Genomic DNA, 20,118 nt, shown 5'->3' on the forward strand with positions numbered 1-20,118 from the left:
CAAAAGATGAAAACCTATACTGTATTCAATGTCTGTCAAGGTGTCATCGACATCTACTGATCTGCTCACTTGGACTGACACCCAAAGTGAAATAGTTTTTTCACGTCTCCCCCCCGGACCTTTTTTGGAATTAAGTTGCAGACGTGATGCCACAAGGATGTCTTAAGAACAAGGACATTCTTCTCAAACCCACAACATCATTATCACACCTAAGAATATTCTCCAGTTGCTTGAGAATGTCATTTATGGCTGCTTCCCCCTGCATCCAGGCTCTAATCAAGGTGCAAACACTTCATGGGGTTTATGCCTCTTTAGGTTTTTTTTAGTCTAGAACAGTCTCCCCTCTTTTTGTTTTTTTACAGCATTTTTTTTTAAGAGTCCAGGCCAATTATCTTGTAGGATATGCCACATTATGGATTTGTCTGGCTATTTCTTCGCGATTCAATTGAGAGTAAACATTTTTGCCAAGAGTCCTCCATCGTGTCCCTATTGCCTCACATCAGAAGGCGCTCGAAGTCAGTGTGTCTCATTATTGGTGATGCTAATTTAACACCTGTGTAAAGTGGTGGCTGCAGCTTTCTCTGGTGTGAAAACACATTTTTACCCTCTGAAATTAGTAAGTGATTTGTGGGTGATACTTTGGATCCATGTAAACATCCTGCCACTGCCCCCCCCACTCCCCGCAAAAAAAAAAAAAAACCAGAAAGGTTTGTTTTTATATACTCTTGTCATGTTTTCAGACTGTGGGAATTTAGAGAGGAAAAAAAACCACTTCACCTCTTCATATCTGTTTCACTCGGGACCATAATATCTCCCTTCCAGGGCTGTGGTAAGGACAACGGTATGGACTGAATTGTCTCCCCCTAAATTCATATCTGGAAGCCCTAACCCCCAACGTGATGGTATTTGGAGATGAGGCCTCTAGGAGGTAATCAGGTTTACATGAGGTCATGTGGGTGGGGCCTTCATGATGGGATTAGCGCCCTTATAGGAGACACCAGAGAGCTTGCTGTCTCTCTCTCTGCCATATGATGAACAGTGAGAAGTTGGCCGTCTGCCAGCCAGGAAGAGGGCTCTCACCAGAACCAGGCCGTGCTGGCATCCTGATCCTGGACTTCCAGTCTCCAGAACTGTGGGAAAATACATTTTTGTTGTTTAAGCCACTCCATCTATGGTATTTTGTTATGGCAGCCTGAGCTGACTAAGACAGATTAAGCACTAAAACCCTCATGACAGTCTCTAGGACGTTATTTGACCCAGAAATAGCTAATGAGTGTAATACAGTTCTTTCTTATAATCTGAGACTCTGGGGGTTTTCTCGAGTTGCCAAGGAAAAGGGCAGGGCTGGGGCAGTGAGCAACTTTGCAAGATTTGTCCCTGTCTTCCTGGCAAACTGAACTTCTCAAAGTGAGGACTTCACACAGGAGGAGTGTCCAGTGACCCTGCCAAGCCACAGACACCCTGACTCCATGGCCTAATGCTGGCTCCCTGGCTCACACTGAAAACACTGGGGGAAAGACGGAATGAATCTGCAACTTATTCGTGCCTCTCACCAGCTGTAAGAGCCTGGGCAAGTTATCAATCCCCTGTCAGCCTCAGTTTTGTTATCTGTGAAAGGGGGATGTTAAGCGTACTTACCCATAGAATTGTTAGGAGGATTAACTGAAATAGCATACGTAGACCATAGCAGAGTGCCTGGCATGTAGTAAGCACTTAATAAACACAGGAAAGGACTGGTGATTAGAAATAATGGTAAAAGATAAAGGACCCCAACACATTGGAAAAGGCTGGCGGGGTCCCTGACAGCTAGTCCTGGCATTGCACTGCACTGGAAATGAAGGACGCCACCACAAAAACTGCATGCCTCTTCCCCTTCTGCAGACCTCAGGGTAAACAAGGAAGATGGGAGCCCCTGCCTTAGAAAGTCTACGTTCTAGTGGAGGAAATACCAACAGACATATAAGCAGATGCATCGTGACACATGGTATGTGGAAAATAAAGAGAGAACCATTACAGCGGCTAATGCTGGGGAAAGGAGTCTGTTGATAGAGTTGTCAGATGCAAGCCTCTCAGAGGAGATGAACTGAGAGGTGAGACTGGGAGGGTGAGAAGGAGCCAGCTGAGGAAATGGATCAATAAAAAAGAATTCTTCGCAGGGGAGCAGCAAGTACAAAGGCCCTGAGGTGGAAAGGTGCAGGGCAGGCTAGGGGAGCAGAAGGGAGAGCCCTGGTGCATCTGGAGCCTAGCGAATGAGAGCATGAGATGAGGTGGAAGTGGCCAGCAGGGGCCACATCACACAGGTCTGTGTTGGCCATGGAAAGGGTGCTGGGAAGCCACTGAAGGTTTTTTTTTTCTTTTTTAAATTATGGGGGCCAGCCCTGGTGGTGTAGTAGTTAAGTTCAGCACACTCTGCTTCAGCAGCTGGGATTTGGTTCCCAGGTGTGGACCTACACCACTCATGGCCATGCTGGAGTGGTGACCCACATACAAAATAGAGGAAGATTGGCAGGAGATGTTAGCTCAGGGCGAATCCTCCTCAAGGGGGAAAAAAAATCATGGTAATACATACATAAAAAAATTTACCACTTTAACCATTTTTAAGTGTACAGTGCAGGGCATTAAGTACATTCATATTGTTGTGCAACCATCACCACCATCCATTTCCAGAACTTTTTCTTCTTCCCAACATGAAACTCTACCCATTAAACAAGAATTCCTCACTCCCCACAGCCACTGATGGGTCTGAAACAGGGAGATACGTAACCTGACTGGCATTCCGAGATGATTACAAATGAACGAAAGGAAATGGAATGAAAATGGCAAATGAATCACTGCAAGGCACAAGTAGGAGTAGGAACAGTAGTAGAGAGGATGGTGGTTTGGACAAGAGTGGAGATGAAAGAAAATAGGCAGATCTGAGAAGCAGTGAGAGGCAATCCAGGAAGGACTCAGTGTGCTCATTCCCTCCTCCCTGTAGGGTGTTGGTGGGGTGCTGGCGGTGGGAGGTACTCACAGCTGACCTGGGAGCCCAGCTTGTGCTCCCAGACGGCATGCAGCTGCTGATACTCCTGCTGTGCAAGCTCCAGGCGCTGTTGCTTCACCTGGTAGATCTCCTTCTGGGCACTCAGGGCTTCCTGGGCCACCACCAGGTAATCCTTCAGCATGTGCTCCTGCTCCCGCCGCCATTGTACCCGGGGGTCCTCAATCTGAGTGGTTTCTGGAACAGACCCCAGAGATTCTAGGTCAGCACCTCACAAATATCTGTGGGGTTGGTGGCCTGTGGAATCCACTACCCAAAAACAAAAAGCATAATAAGTAGGAAAATCACAATAAATGTTAACGGGTTAAACTTACCTATTAAACAACAGAGACTCTTCATTTGGATTAAGCAAACAAACACAAAAGAAACCAGGATAAATTTCTAAACCCAAAGTCAATCTGTCTGAGAACAGCTGGGAGAAGCTCCAGCTTTGAGTTCTAATGTAGACAGAGAGGCTCAAGGACATTATAGATGCTTAAGGTTATCTCTTGGTGAAAAGTAAAATAACTAACATCTGAGAGATTTAAAGAAATAGGCACCTCATACCCCGCTGGAAATGTAAATTAGAACAGCCTTGCTAGAGGGCTATCTGACCACACAAATTAAGAGCTTTAAAATGTCAATACTCCTTGACTAGTAATTCTTATAGTAATTTATTAAAAAAAATAATTTAAAAAATTCAGCCAAATATGCATTTGTACAAAACCATGATAACAATAATAATGAAAATAAATAAGCATTTATTTAATGTTCACTCTATGCCAAGCACTGTTCTAAGTACTGTATATCTATTTACTCCTTCATTTCTTACACTAATCCTATAAAGGAAATTCTATTATTACCCCCATTATACAAAACAGAACACTGAGACATCAAAGGTTAAGTAACTTGCTCAAGGTCATACAGGAAATAACTGCTCAAATAAGTATATTTACATAATACACTAATACAACCATTAAAAATAATACCTTTGAAGAAACATTCATAAAATGGAAAGGTGCTTATCATATAAAAGTGAGTGAAAATGCAGAGTGAAAAACTGCATAAATAATTTGGTATTTATGAAAATAGATACATACATTCTCAAAAAGATTAGGAGGAAACTTAGCAAATTATCAACAGTAGGTATGTCTTGGTGGTAAGATATTTTTTCTTCATTCTTTTTTATTTTTTTAAATTATGTATACAATAAACATGCACAGTGATAATTTGAAAAAAGTCAAAAATAAAAAAGATCGGCACTGAAAAAAAGAAGGGTCAGCTGGCAGCTGAGCAGATGTGGAAGAGGTCACAGTGATGTCAAAGAATCAATGCCCATCGAATGCCAACTCCTCAGTCCTTCCCCAGTTGGTGGATGGAATTAGGGATGACTGACACACCAGAAGTTGTACAATCAAGGCCATCTGGTGAATCCTGCCTGCAAATAGGTTTTGCTTACCCTAAAGTGTTTTCATTAATTTTGAATTAGTTACTGGTATGTAAAAATAAGGAGATTTGTCACATGGACAAAGAGAACTGTTTAGTGGTTACCAGGGGGAAGGAGGTGGGGGGGGGGCACAAACAGTGAAGGGGCACACCTATATGGTAAATGACAAATAATAACGTACAACTGAAATTTCACATAATTGTAAACTACCATAACCTCAATTAAAAAAAGGTAAGGAGATTTGTACATTAAAATCCCGATTTCTGATTTTTCTTGATCATTTGGAAGATCTGACCACGTTGGGCCCACAATTTGCCACCAACCCCAGCACTCCATCCATCAGTAACACCTGGTTTGCTTCACTCATTTACGTGATGTGTCTGGCTCCTGGGGAATTTCAGTTTATGCCCCCTTTTGTAGGCCCTTTAGCTGCTCTCATTCCTCGTGAACAGGCCTAAATGAGCATCTCCAATAAAAGAAAGAAGAGACAGGAAGAATGATCACAGAGGCAGCAGGGCCAAGTTCTCATTCCTGCCGAAAATCACTGTTACAATGGGCAGGCTGCTCACCCTCTCTGAATCTGCTTCTGTAATTATTAAAGAGGTTAATGGGCCCTGTCTCACAGCTTCCCAGGAAGCTATAAAGCCCTTATGCCCGGGTAACATAAACAAATGGTGGTGAGAGCAAAGCCAAAACTATTCACTGGAACCAGTTTTTGAATTGTCCGTGAATAGCAATTCTTCAAGCTCTTCCTCCTCTCTTTTTCTGGGAGAGTGGGAGAGAAATTCAGGTCTGAAGACTGCTGGCAGGGGCCACAAGATTGCTTCTCATAAGGAAAGCTCTGCAACCCTTCAACCAAGCAAGAGAAGAGACAAAGTGAGGAGGGGAGAATTTATAACGCTGGGCTGAAGGACAGCTGTTTTGGGCCCCCACTTCCATCAGCAAATGTGGACTCCCTCAGGGTTGGGGGCTCCTGGGTCCCCCTCAGGGGCCAGCCCCACACCTCCAGCTGACATAGGCCACAGAAAAGAAACTTGGACTGTCTGGCCAGGCTGGAGATGTTTCTTAAAGTTTGTAGCTTCTTAAAATTTACTTTTTTGGGCAAAAATAGAAAAAAGGGGAAATCTCACAATTCCACGATTGCAAATTTATAAAAGAAGAAGCAAGAATTCCTATCCCTCCAATGCTACTCCCCAAGGTAACTGCTGTTCGGAGTCTCACGCGCTAACAGATACTGCTCTCTGATGAAACACAAATCTTCACTGATACATAAATGACTGTAGACACAAACCTATTTTTAACGCAACACGGCCCCATGTCATATATACTGGTCAGCAATTTGCTGTCATCTCCAAATGATATAACATGCTCATCCTGCCTTGTGGGTGCATGAAGATTGACCTTAACCTTTTATTTATTCATCTTTTTCCATTTTATTTCTGTTTTTATTTTTATTTTTTACTTACCTAATTGTTCAAATGGCTGCATAGTATTCCAATGGTATAGCATGAGGATTGATTTAGCCAGACCACCATGGGAAACACTTGGATTGTTTCCAGTTCTTTTGCTACTGCAGTCAATGCTGCAGTTAGAAGTCTTAAAAACATACTTCCAGGACCTTGTGCTATTACTTCTGTAGGAAAGATTCTTAGAAGGGGAACTAGTGGGTCCGAGGGTATGCACATTTTAAACTTTAATAGGTACTACCAAATTACCTTGCGAAAGGCTGGACCAATTTTTATTCTCATAGACAGCCTATGAGAGTGCCTTTTTCCCCAGATTATCAGTGAAATTGCTTTTCTTTTCTTTTTTTTAACTGGTGTTTCATTTAGTGATTTTAGGTCCCAGCAGCGCATAGAATCAGCTGAGGAGCCACAAAAAACAAAAACAAAAAAAAGCCTGAACCCTGTCCCAGAACACTTACATCGGCATTTCCAGGAGTGGGGCCCGGCACTGATAGTTTTAAAAGCTTCCCCAGGTGACTCTGCCGTGCAGATGTGGAAGAGACCCCCTGGTCTCACATTACAATCACCTGGGGAAATTTTAACACTCCTGATGCCCAGGTCCCACCCTTGGATCAATTAAATCAGAATCTCTAGGGGTGGGAAGGAGGCAATGGTGATTTTCAAAGCTCCCCAAATAATTCCAATGTGTCACCAAGAGTGAGAACCACTAGGAGGTTAGGATACAGGTGGGCTGAGTGGTCACTGAAGCCAGCACACAAGGCTGGCAGGTGTGATGTGGAGTTCCAGGTACAATCATCTGCTGAAGGGCTCGAGGAAATGCTGGGCCCTCAACAAGTGCCCCTGGGCACACCTGGAGGGGACCTGGCGGGCCCCCCCCACCCCCTTGCTGTGGGGTGAGTCTGGGAGTGGCGCCCTCACTTTGGCTGAGGCCCTGCTGGTTGGAATATAAAAGTGTGTGAAAGCCTTAATTGAAGGCCTGGCCAAGCCAGGTGGTTTGGCTACCATTTTCGGTGGTCCAGGCTGTCTTTTGGAGTATAAGCCAACACGGATAGAGGGATGCACAGATGGACAAACACAACACACAACCCCACACCAGAATACTAGTCTTAACCTGGCTGCGCAGGGGAATTACCCCAGAGATTTCCAGTGAACTGGTTTGCAGTATAAAATGGGCATCAACATATTGTTTAAATCAACTTTATTAAGGCCTAATTTAAATACAATGAAGTGCAGCCATTTAAAGTGTATAGTTCAATTATGTTTTGACAAATGCATTCTCCATAAAGCACCACTTGAATCAATGTGTACAACACTCCCTTTACACCAGCTCTTTCCCAGTCAGGCACCACCCCCAACTCCACTCCCCTCAGTTCTGCCTATGTTAGAACTTTCTATCAACAGAATCATACAGCATGTTCTCTTTGGGTCTCGCTTCTTTAACTCGGCATAAGGTTTTTGAGACTCGTTCGTTTCTTGTCTTGAATAACACTCTTTTGTACGAATATATCACAATTCCCTTTCTGATAAACCTTTAGGTTGTTTCCAGCTTGAGATTACTATGAATAAAACTGTAATGAACATGCATGTACAGGTTTTTGTGTGGGCATAGTTTGCATTTCTCTTAGGTAAAACTATTAGGGGTGGAACAGCCCGGTTGTATGGTTAAGTAGCTGTTGAATTTTATAAGAAACTGGCAATCTGTTTTCCAAAATGGTTGTTTTCATTTACATTCTCACCAGCAGTGTATTAGAGTTCCAGTTCCTCCACATCCTCGCCAACCATTGGTATCATCAATCTTTTTCATTTTAGTCATTATTGTGGGTATGCGTTGGTTCCCTGTTGTAACTTTAATTCCCATTTCCCAAATGACTGATGGTGTAAAGCGTATTGTTAAGTCTACCAGCCACCTGTATGTCTTCTTTAGCAAAGTATCTATTTATATCTTTTGCCTGTATTTTTTTATTGGGTGGTCTTCTTACTATTAAGTTGTAAGAATTCTTCATATAGTCTCTACATGGGTCACATATTGCAAATATTTTCTCCATACCTGTAGCTTACCTCTTCAGTTAATGATGTCTTTTGAAGAACAGAAGTTTTAATTTGACAAGGCCCAATTTATCAATTTTTCTTTTATGATTAGAGCTTTGGGTGTCACCCAAAAACTTTTGGCACACCCTAAATCCTTGCAGATTTTCTCCTATGTTTTCTTCTAGATGTTTTCTCTGGTTTTAGCTTTCATGTTTAAGTCTATGGCCAATTTGAGTTTATTTTTATGTATAGTGTGAGGTGTGGGTAGAAGTGGAGGTGTATTTTTTCCCATGTGGATACCAGTTGTGTCAGCTACTGTTGAAAAGATTATCCTTTAGGGCAGTGGGTTTTTTAAAAGCTCCCTAGTGGTTCTAAGGAGCTGTGTTAACTACTGTTAGTTCTGAACTAGTCACACACCGAGGGGTCCTCTCACAGCCGGGCTCTTCTGCTGACACTCCCTTCCTCAAGCCCATCTCACCAGAACAGATAACTTCACACCTGGAAGGATCTTAGAGATCACCTTAGCCATCTATTTTTTAGTTTTTGTTTTTATTAAAGTTATACACGGACACAGTTTAATCAGTCAGCATGTTACAAACCTGGCTACATAAAACATCACTCCTCCATCCCCTTCTCCCTCATGTCCCACTCCCCCAAAACACAGCTACTTCCAGCAAATGGTTAGCTGACTGAGCACAGCCATTGTCCAGAACCACTTCTCCATCCTCCCTCGCGCTTCAGGCCTCTACACAAACACACGCCACACACATTCTCCATACAGCATACACGCTCACCACACTCAGGAGCTCCTCACACATTCCACACCCCACCCCCTCTACACAACACACACCTGCTTTCTATACACACCACACACACCCCAACATGGCTAACACTACTATATTCTCCAAGGCCTTTAACAACAAGTGTCTTAAAAACAAGCCAAACATCTGGAGAACACCCAACTATCTTACTATGCAAAGGAATGCCAATAAAGAACACTGAAGTAACAGCTTAAACCCATGATGAATTTATCAAAAATCAAAGAAATGAAATAGCCCCATACTGACGAAGGTATAAGGAAAATAGCACACTTATTGCTTGTGCAACACAGATTGATACAATGTTTTAGAAATATTCATCAATCTAGGAATATGTACCAAAAGTCTCAAAAGTGTTCATACTTTGGGGCCGACCTGGTGGTGCAGTGGTTAAGCTCGCACGTTCCACTTCGGCAGCCTGGGGTTTGTGGGTTTGGATCCCGGGCGTGGACCTATGCACCACTTGTCAGGCCATGCTGTGGCAGCCATTCCACATGTAAAGTAGAGGAAAACGGGCACAGATGTTAGCTCAGGGCCAGTCTTCCTCAGCAAAAAGAGGGAGATTGGTGGCAGATGTTAGCTCAGGGCTGATCTTCCTCAAAAAAAAAAAAGTTCATAACTTTTCACTTAGTAATCCTATATTTGGAAATGTATTTCAGGAAATTATGACAAAGGAAAAAAGCAATATGCATAAAGGTTCTCCCCCTAGTGTTATTAATTTATAGGAAACAAATGGAAATTATCCAAAAGGTCAGAAATAGGGGCATTATGGTATATTCATCTTCTGTGTTAAAATGTAACGAAACATCTATTCGACGTATTAAAAATGACAAATATGAAGACTATGCAGCATTGCTCAAATATTCACAATATAGTATCAAGTCAAAATAGTTGAACACACATTTGGATCACTGATTATAATCATGATGGATGTAAATAGCCATGGGAATACTAACATGAAATAATGAAAATGGATTGTATTTTGAAAACAGTTGTCTGTATTTGCTGTTTCCAATTTCTACCCTCCATTTTCTTTTTCTTTTTAAAGACTGGCACCTGAGCTAACAACTGTTGCCAATCCTCTTCTTTTTTTTTTTTTTCTGCTTTTTCTCCTCAAATCCCCCCAGTACACAGCTGTCTATTTTAGCTGTGGGTCCTTCTGGCTGTGGCATGTGGGACGCCGCCTCAGCATGGCTTGACGGGCAGTGCTAGGTCCAAGCCCAGGGTCTGAACCTGCGAAACCCTGGGCCACCAAAGTGGAGCGCATGAATTCAACCACCCAGCCACGGGGCTGGCCCCTCCCCTCCATTTTCTTAAACTCACTCTACCTAGGCTTTTGCCCCCAATCCTTGTCCAAAGCTGCCCTCCAAAGTTGGAGTCACCAGCGTCAATTGGTCAATTCTGAATCCTCTTTGTACTTATCTGTCAGAAGCATTTGACACACTGACCCTCTCCTTGATTCACTTCCTTTATGTGGCTGCCAAGACACTGGTTTTCCTCCCACCTTTCTGATCACTCCTCAGAATCACTGCTGATTTCCTCTTCTCCCCACCCTCTTACTGTCTGAGGACCCCTCCGTCATTCCTTGGTCCTCTTCTCTGGCTTGATTTATTCCTTTGGTGATCTCATCCAGCTTCATGTCTTTAAATAGTACCAGTATGCCAACAACTGCCAAATACATATCTCCAGCCCAGACTCTTCTCCAAACTACAGATTCCTATATCAAACTGACCAGCAACATCTTCTCTCAGATGTGTAACAGGCATCGAAGACTCGACATGTAGAAATGAACTCTCCTTCTTCCTTCCTAAACCCGCTCCTCCTGTAGTTTTCTCCATTCACTTGATGGCAACTCCATCCTGCTAGTTTCTCGGGCCCAATGAGGGTCATTCTTTCTTCTTTCTTTCATGCCCCATATGCAAATTATCAGGAAATCCTGTTGGCTCTACCCTGAAAATACATCCAGCATCTGGCCACTTTTCACCAGGGCCACCACTATGGCCTCGGTCTGGGGCACTGTCCTCTGTCACCTGGACTATTGCAATTGTCTCTCACAAGTGTCCCCACTTCTGTGCTTGCCCACTAAGATCTATTCTCAGCAAAGCAGCCAGAGTGACCCTATTAAGACATAAAGCAGATCATGACACTCACCTGCTGTGGAGCAAAACCCAGATCCCTTAAGGCAGACCACCGCCCCCTCTAGGCCCTGCTGCTCTCTGGCCTGATGTCCTCCCTACATCGTCACTCATTCTGTTATCTGAACACTGCCTCCTTGCCGCCCCTTGAACAAGCTATCTGTGATCACACCTTAGAGTTTTTGCTCCATCAATCCTCTCTACTTGAAATGCTCCCTTACTGCCTTCAAGTCTTAGCTCAAATCTCATTTTCTCAGCAAGGTCTTCGGTAATCCTTCCCCTGCCACCCTCAACACCACCTCTGCACACCGTAGCCCCACACTCCGCTTTCTCTTTTCCCATAATACTGATAATTTTCTAATATACGACATAATCTGCTTATTTATTCAGTTTATTTTCTGTCTCTTTTGCCAAAATGAAAACTCTGTAAGGGCAAGGATCACTGCCATTTTGCACTCTCACGCGTCTCAAGCTCCCAGAAGAGTGCCTGGAAGATAGCAGGTGGTCAATAAATATTTTTGAATAAATGAATGCTGGATGGTAGATTTAATTTGTTGTGCAATTCTACTGTGTCTATAACTCTTAAGAGTAATTTCAGTCAGCGACCAACACACAGAGGATTGGTCTGAGTCCACGGCTCTGAACGCTTCGGGCCTCGATGGTCATATTCATACCACATTTGTATCACTGGCTCCATCTACAGAGGTGGCGCCCTCCCTCCAATGAGAGCACCTTCAAACCGAAAGGAAATCAGTAGCCAGACAGCTGATAAAACCACCAGATAGAACGTCTCCTATCGTGGCCCCCATTTACTCACACCCCCTAAATACCCCATTTCTGCCATCATCCCCATGAGAATAAACTTTGCCACTGCTTGCCGCTCCTTCCTTCCTTCTATTCCTCCAACAACTCCCAGAAGCACCTTGAAATCCCACTCCCGCCATCAGATTTTAATGAGGGGGATGCACTCAGTAATTAGAAACAGGAAAGGACTGATTAGGGTTCCTGTACATCAGTGTTTAACCCAGCATACCATGCAGCCCTCCAAGCATTAACCTCATTCCCCATACACACTCAATTAGGCATATTTACTTCTCATTACCCAGTATGCAATCATGAGTGCTAATAAAAACCTCTGCTACCCCCAACAATGCAATTAATGCTATTAGCTGTCTCTCAGAAATTCTTCTACACTTTGGTGCCAACGACAGTCTACTCATTCATCCACTTAGTCATGCATTCATGCACGTACGCCTTTTTCTATTTAGCAAAGGTCAAGTGCACACCTACTATGTGCCTTACCAGGCAAAGCCCTGAGATTAGAGAGATGAATTAGACACTGCCCTGCTCTAGAAGAACTTGCAACAATTGCTAATACTACAGAGTGATGAGGGACACAACAGAGGACAGGCAGGTGCTACTGAAACTCAGAGGAGGAAGTGGATGCACAATTCAGTTCCTCGGCGCCAGTTCAAATCCCAGTTCTGCCATGTTTTAGTTCTGCGTGTTGAGCGGTCAATTACTACCTCTAAGTCTCATTTATAAGATGACGATAATCATCCTAATACCCCAAAGGGTAGCTGGGAGGATTTAATGAGATGATGCCTACAGGTGCCTAGCCCAGCACATGACATGGGTGTATGCTCAGTAAACATGGGCTACTAGGATTTGGTGCCCTATTCTCAGCCTTTGCAAGGCACATCCCATTTCATTCCATTCTCCTCTTGCCTGAAAGGATAAACGAGTCCCATGGTTCTGAAGGTTGAGAGTGAGACAGTAAAACCCTCTTTCCTCTGCAGACATGGACAAATGGGGCAGCAAATTTCAGAGGACATAAATAACCTTGGCCAAGAGGGTGCACAATGGATAAGGCCCAAACACACATCAACTCTCTCTGGCTGGGGACCGCGGCCTGGGTTCCTCCATCTGTCAGACAACATGCTTCTCCGTTTCTCAACTGGTTCCTTTATCATAGCCCCAGAGACAAAGATACTAGGAATCTTTGGTCTGGATCAGGATGCTCAGATCACAGATATGAAGTGAGGGTGGGCTACATGGGCTGGAGACACACTCACTCCTATCAACCCTCTATGGACACAGGTGTGCATGCTGCTGGAGACATGCTGGAGCTCTGGCTGCTCCAAAATGGTCTGGCAGTGACAATGACACATCTACCTTTTACGGAAAAAAATCTGTATGCACAGAAATTCATAGATGTAAAAAAAAAAAAGAATATATGCATATACATACATCCACACACAAACACGATTGGGAAATTTCTGGAATGATACACAAGAAACTGCTAGCAGTGGTTGCCTCTGTAAAACTGGGGAGATGGGTTGCAAGACGGGGAGTTTTAGATTCTATTTAAAACTCTTCTCAACTGTTATTTTATAGGAGCATACATTATCTATCTATATCTACATTGACATCTCTATCTAACTCTGTATAAAACAAAACACAATCTGGCTTCAAAAGCCTCTGCTGGTAGTTCTTCCAGACTTGGGGAGTGGGCATGGGGGTAGACAGATGGGAGGGAGGGGACGGGGCAGGGAAAAGGGCCAGGAACTTACTGGTGTTGTGGTCTATGAAGTAATCTCCAACCTGAGGGTCATACGCCTCTTCCCATCCCAGCGGCAATTCATCACGAATGCAGTCGGCAAAGGTGAGCGGTTTGGTGTACCTGGCAAGGGAGAGGAGAAACAGACTCCGTCAGCCTACAGTCCCCATGCCCCTGCAACTTACTGCTTCCTTCAGCCTCCCTACTCCTCTGGGCTGGCCCAACAGATCCAGAAGCTTTGCATTGTGACACCAGCTTTGCTGGCCCCGTTGTCCCTGGGAAGGTGAATGCCTAACTGCAGTAGCAGTGTTAGATCACCCAGGAAGGAGGCAGGGAATCCATGTTCCAGTCCCAACTTCGCCACTAACTTTGGAATGATTTGAACAAGTCACCTTCCTTCTCTGGGCCTCTGTTTCTGGATCAATAACTAAGGGGTTTGCAGAAAAGGGCTCGAAGGTCAAGTCTTGCTTCTGGACTCAGATTCCAGCCTTCTCTGGCTTCTCCACCTGCGACTCATTCACACACCCACCCCGAGTCTTCATGCTGGCTCTATCCCACGTTTGTCATGCCCACTTCCCCTCTAGAAAGCTGGCTTACTGCAACATCTAGAAAAGCAGATGTTCCATCCCTGTGAGTTTGGCCAAAAGCAGTACTTATTTGCCTCCTGAGCTTGTTCCCAAATGCCTGCACCCTCTGCTGTCCTTCTCTAGACTATCCAGGCCTAACTGACCTGTTAGCACTAACCACCCTCTAAGTCCCCATTTTGTGGGGAGTGAAGTGGCGGCAATCACCCAATCTTGGTGGCTAAATCAAACAGAAAAACAAATCACGCAACTAAATGAACAAAGGTTTGTGAAGGCTGGAAAACACTACAAAGCATTGGTCAAGTACTTTAGCCAGAGTGCAGGGAGCCAAGAATCTAAAGAGATGAAAGTCAGCCTGAGTGGTCCCTCCAGACAGACCCTTTGATTTCTCCCCATTGCTGCCTCTGCCTAAAATGCATATTCTAATAATTCTCCCTGTGCTTTCTGCTCCCAGCCCCCTTGCAATTCTGGAAGATAAGAAGGCTCTGCTTTACCACTCTCTGGACAGATTGGCAAGCTGAGGTAGTGCGGGACAGCAAGAAAGGTGACCACGATAGGGTCTATGATTCTTGATGAAGAACTTCCCTCCAAGTCACAGGAGCTCCCCTCTCTCTGATCCTGTGCAGTCTCCTTCCCTCTTAAATCCACTCCAAAACAAACTTAAAGGAAAAAGACACGGGGAAAAAAGAGACACTGAGAGAGGCCCTGGCAGATAAGACCCGATGTGTTCACGTACCACTGTATATCCAGGGTCTGGTAGGTTGTAAAAAACATCCACTGATTGAATGAATGGATACCAAAAGCTTCCATGAGTCATTAATTTACTGCTGTATAGTGGGAGACAATGAGGACGAGGCCAGAAGTATACGTGATAGGCAATGGACTAAGCACTATCAAATAAGGATTCAATAAGTGTCACTTATTAGCTACGCGAGTTTGGCAAGTTACTTAACCTCTCTGAGCCTCGGCATTTTTACCTGTAAAGTGGGGATAATAACAACTCTCCAGGTTGTTGGTTAGGTTAAATAAGGTGACATTTTGTAAGAACATTTAGCAGAGATCTGGTGCGAACAGTCCTCAAAAAACATTAGTTAGGGGCTGGCCCTGTGGCCGAGTGGTTAAGTTCGCGCGCTCCGCTGCAGGTGGCCCAGTGTTTCATCGGTTCGAATCCTGGGCGCGGACATGGCACTGCTTGTCAGACCACGCTGAGGCAGCGTCCCACATGCCACAACTAGAGGAACCCACAACGAAGAATACACAACTATGTACCGGGGAGCTTTGGGGAGAAAAAGGAAAAAATAAAATCTTTAAAAAAAAAAAAAAAAAACATTAGTTATTATTCTCTCCATTTTCCAGAAGGGGAAACTGAGGTTAAGAAAGACTAAATAACATCCTCAGTGTCAACATCAATATCGATGATAAAGTTGAGATTTCAACCAAGGTGATGTGTCTTCAGAGCTCCTGCCGTAAGCTAAAAGCTTCTCCTGAAAGCTGATATCTTCAATGCATCTCCTGAACCCCATGGAAAATCAAAGCCACCACTTCAGAGTAAAAGGAAAAAAGTAGAGAAGACACGGGTGATCGCTTCAGCCCAGAATGCTCTTCACCCAGGAGCATCTGTGCCAATCTGGATGAAGTTTCTGTAAAGATGTCTTCAGCCCACCCCACGTCCTGCCCAAACTTCAGAGACGAAGGGCACGTCCCACCATGACTACCCCCTCAAACCTCTCTAAATGGTTTTTCCCTCTTTGTTATGGAGAATGAAGACCTGTGACCAAGAGCGAGATCTTAGCCAACATTATTTTATCTAACAACCTGTGAAAGGGTTCCTGAAGGAAAGCTCCACACACAGCATACCCCTCCACGGCGAGTTACTCTGTTACTGATGACAGATAACTGTGGGGGAACAACCACCGTCGGGCCTCTTTCTGGCCCATTCCTCTCTCTGCGCTCTGCCCCGAGAAGCCCCGCCTGCCAGTCTGGATGCGGAGACAAGAATCTTGTTATTTACAGTTTACAACCCAGAAAACCAAGAAGCTACGTCCCCTCTCGACAGCTCCCCTGGATCCGTGTATGGATCATCACCTTGCAAAATTCCTCTCTGGGGATTAATTAAATGATTTTCATCAATGGTGCATCTAAGCAACAAAATTCTACGCCCCCCCAATATTGGTGCTCAATAAATATTTGTGGAACATATGAATACAATAATGAACATGTAGGAACAAAAAATAATGATGCAGTGTTCTGTATTTTGCTAACATGGAAGGATGCTCTCAATACACCATGAGAAAAACAACATTGTTGAAAGAGAGAAGCAACAGAATACTGTTGATAGCATGATTTTTTTGCCCAAAATGTGTTTGTGCGTGTAGAAGAGAAACTGGAAAGATATACATTAAAATGTTATCTTGGTACAGGAATTTTAATGTAATTTAACATTTTTTTTCTTTTTCATCTTTTTCCCTAATTTCTCCGTAACGTTCATATATCAATTGTAATTAAAATATTTAATAATGGCTAAATCTAGGCCTGGAAAGCAATTGTATCTACCATGTTCCCTCTCTGGAGAAAAGGCACTCTCACTCCATCTTACAAATGGGAAAACGTGCTCAGCATCTCGTAGTAAGTGAACACCAGAGGTATAACCTGCAGGCCCCACTGCCTGACTCCAAAATCCGAGCTTTGCTAATAAAAGTTAACAAGACCAAGTGAGTCTCAGAACAACCTGGAACAGATTGCCAGAGATACAGATGATGACGCTGAACCAGGGGGAAATCGGAAACAGACAGAAGGCACTGGAGCTTTAGCATATTTGCACCTTCAATTTATTTATGTCTTGGTGCAAAGATATTCAATATAGTTGGAGAATTCATGGCTACTTAAAGAAAGGACAATTAAATGCTTCACTGAAGTCATCAATACAAGTGATTTACTAAGCTGTATGTGAGGATGGGAACTGGAGGGAGTGGCAGGATTGAAACACCAAAAACGCATCACTTTTCCAGAAAACCATTAACTCCACTGATATTTCCAGCCTTAGACATTGAGAAGTCAGAACTGAAATAAATGTTGGAGACAAGCATCAGTAATGTGACCGACGTGAGGATACCCTACCAGGGCCAAGATGCTGATTCCCACGCACGTGTAGCAAACGCAGACGCCGTACCCAGCAGGGATAAAGAAGAGTGAGTTAAAGTTAGAAGGAGAAGCAAGAAGAGGAAGGAAGGCTTTGGGTTTGATATTCAGCATTCCCTTCAATGCGATCATGGAAAAACCAGAGGGCTGACAGCCTGACTCCCAGAGCTCTTCCATGGGAAAGAGAAAAGCTTCTATTGGAAGACTATGCAACTTACAAGAAATCTGGACAGCATGATTCTCTCTGGAACAGATGCCAAGAGGGAGATGAATTATTCAGTGTGTAGAGACGTGTCATTCAGAGAATCAGGATGAAGAGATGCTTTTTTAGCTGCGCTTGTATTTAAACACACACACGTATGCACACGTGCACACACTCTTCCTGCTAGAGAGAGGAACTGTCCATTTAAACCAGTCCCCCCTGGGAAACTGTGGGTGCTTCTCTGGCCTGCAATGTTTCCCCTTGGGCAAGCGCCAAGAATGTGAGCTGGGAAGAGATGTCTGCTTTCAGATGAGGCCAGGACTGCGGGGCCTGCCTGGAACTCCCAGCCCCCACCCTCCGATGAAACCAATCACCCCAACCCAGCCCAGTCCAGTCCCTGCCTCCAGCCTCCGCGTTCTGGGCTGCTGAAAACCCCAACCAAATGACCCAAATGCCAGAGGGGCAAGAGGAAGGGAGGAAGGGAAGGGCGCCAAGCAAGAACTAGTTCTGTCTCTTCTTAATTACAAGTCTCTGAAGGAAGACAAACATTCCTGAATGTTTCACAACAGGCCCTCCTGGAAAAACGGCCCGGATGTGTCACCTTGGAGACAGGTAGGTTCTGCCGGGATGCCCCTCCACTGGGCACTCAGGCACACCTGTCCGGGAATGCAGGCCCTCGCCCTCCCCCCAGCTCCATACTGCTTTCCTATGGGCTACGGGAGAGGCTCGGGGAGCACAGGGCCACGGCCGGCATTGCGTATTCAGACAGCACATCTTTTCTAAGCAGGCAGCTCAGAGAAGGAGCGGAAAGCCTTTTGCCAAGTCTAACACTGGGTGGTGATTCTCTGGGGACTGGAGAACGCGTAACATATCTTTCATGTTCCTAGTGCCTCCCAAGCAATCCGAACACTTCCCACAGTAACCTCTTTATTGCCGTCCAGCAGGATGCTGGCCCCGACTGGGTTCTCTCCGTGGGCCAGCTGGGCGGGATCACTTTCTAAAGGGCTCTCCAGACTCCAAGCCAAGAACTGTCCAAACTTTCAGCCGAACCTCTCCTCCCAGCCCTGGCACAACGGACAGGCCGGTTCTTCCCGCCCCGGGGTGTTTCACACGGATAGTTCCCATAGCTTAGGTTGCACAACTTCCTATTACTCTGCTCACCTCCCAGCTCCTGCAGAGCACCATTTCTAAGAAGGCCCTTCACCTTTCACACCTTGAAGGCCAGGGTGGGCAGGAAGAAAGCGCAATATTTGAAGTTCTCCTTTCTTTAATTCAGTTCGGTTCAAAGATACCTTCATTCATTCGTTTAAAAGAGGCAGGGATGATAAAAATAACCATCTCACAAGTTGGTTAGGAGGGCTGAGCACATGGCATACAGATGACTCTTATTAATAAACACCAGATGCAGAAGTGAGTGAGACAGACAGGGCCCTGCCCTTACATTCTAGACGGGGAGACATCCCAAGCAGGAAGCAAATCGAGGTGATCATTTCAGAGACTCATGCTAATCAGAAAAATACAACAGGGCAGTGGGATCAAGTGTGATGGAGGTGGGTGGTCAAGGGAAGCCTCCCTGAGAAGGTGACCTGTGAGGGGAGACCAGAGGGTTGGAAGCAACGGGAACAGCCAGTGCAAAGGCTTTGGGGCAGGACGATGTTGGTGAGTTTGAGGAACAGAAAAGAAGGCCCGTGACACATCTGTATGAGTGATGGGGCGGAGGCAGAGAGGGGCAGAGCTGGGCTTTTGGGGCTCTGGGGTCCCTGGTGAGGACTTTGAGTGCCACCTCTGTGCCAAGCTGTGAAGAGGTTCCCTGCTCTATTACTCTCCGCTCTCCTCCTTTCTCCCTCATTTCAGTCAATCCCCCAAGCGAGAAGCATTTACTGCATGGAAACAAGAGCCCAGTCCCGTGCCAGACATGACGAGGGTTCAATTTCAATAAGCCTTGTTTCTGCCTTTGAGAGACAGGAAGCCAAGGCTTACACTTAAAGCAGGCAGTGACCAAGCCCCATGACATTCGATGATGGTATATGTGGCGGTTATGCTACATGAGACTGGGATCTGCAGGCAATTAGAGGATGCAGGGATAGTTAGTAAGGTGCTAGGTCAGCTGTATAGACATGAAAGATCAAGGAGTCGGGAGAAGGGAGAGACTGAAGCAACAGGGTGTAGTCAGGGGAGGCTGGAGAGGCAAGGAAGAGGGTGGTGGCCAGCTTCACGGTTAGTGGGGAGACAGGATAGATGCTACCCACAAGGGCTGAGGAATCGATGAAACTGGGCTGAAACCCATGCTCCGCCTCTTCCACAACCGTGGGCTGTTATGTAACCCTGTTAGGAGGAGTTTCCTTCTCTGTGAAACTTAGGAGAGGTGCCTGTCTCACAGGGTGTTGTGGGGATTAAACGAGATAACCCATAGAAAGTGCTTAGCACAGGGGCTGGCATGTAAGAAGAACTCAGTAAATACGGGTTGGTAACATAATCAGATGAGAGACTTCTGTCCTCCGTGCACTGTGAGAATCGTGTCACCTTTTACCTTAAGTGGTTGGTATGTTAGCTATCACCATATCATTATCATCACCGTCATCATTCTTCATCTCAAGAGAGACCCAGTGGTGGTTCAAACTCACAGGTTCTAGAGTCAGCCATCTGGGTTCCAATGCAGGCGCTGTCACTTACTCACTCTCTTCCCTTGGGCATGAGCCCTGACCTGTCTGAATCTGCTTC

The 20,118-nt window shown here is 45.0% G+C and overlaps 1 protein-coding gene across 3 annotated transcripts in view; it reads right to left on the reverse strand.

Moving 5' to 3' along the window:
* The window catches only part of WWC1 (WW and C2 domain containing 1), a 156,690-nt gene that overhangs the window by 71,311 nt on the left and 65,261 nt on the right, over nt 1–20,118 (reverse strand). For 2 of the 3 annotated variants that reach the window (XM_001500197.6, XM_070232928.1), the window contains exons 2-3: nt 13,487–13,596; nt 3,014–3,217 (exon numbers count right to left, since the gene is read on the reverse strand). In XM_001500197.6, the coding sequence (XP_001500247.3) occupies nt 3,014–3,217; nt 13,487–13,596 (314 nt within the window). Of the gene's footprint in view, nt 1–3,013; nt 3,218–13,486; nt 13,597–17,413; nt 17,817–20,118 lie in introns of those variants that run through there. The other variant, XM_070232927.1, reaches the window with a different exon arrangement.

Source organism: Equus caballus, chromosome 14, assembly GCF_041296265.1.
Source record: "Equus caballus isolate H_3958 breed thoroughbred chromosome 14, TB-T2T, whole genome shotgun sequence".
In the NCBI taxonomy this organism is placed as follows: domain Eukaryota; kingdom Metazoa; phylum Chordata; class Mammalia; order Perissodactyla; family Equidae; genus Equus; species Equus caballus.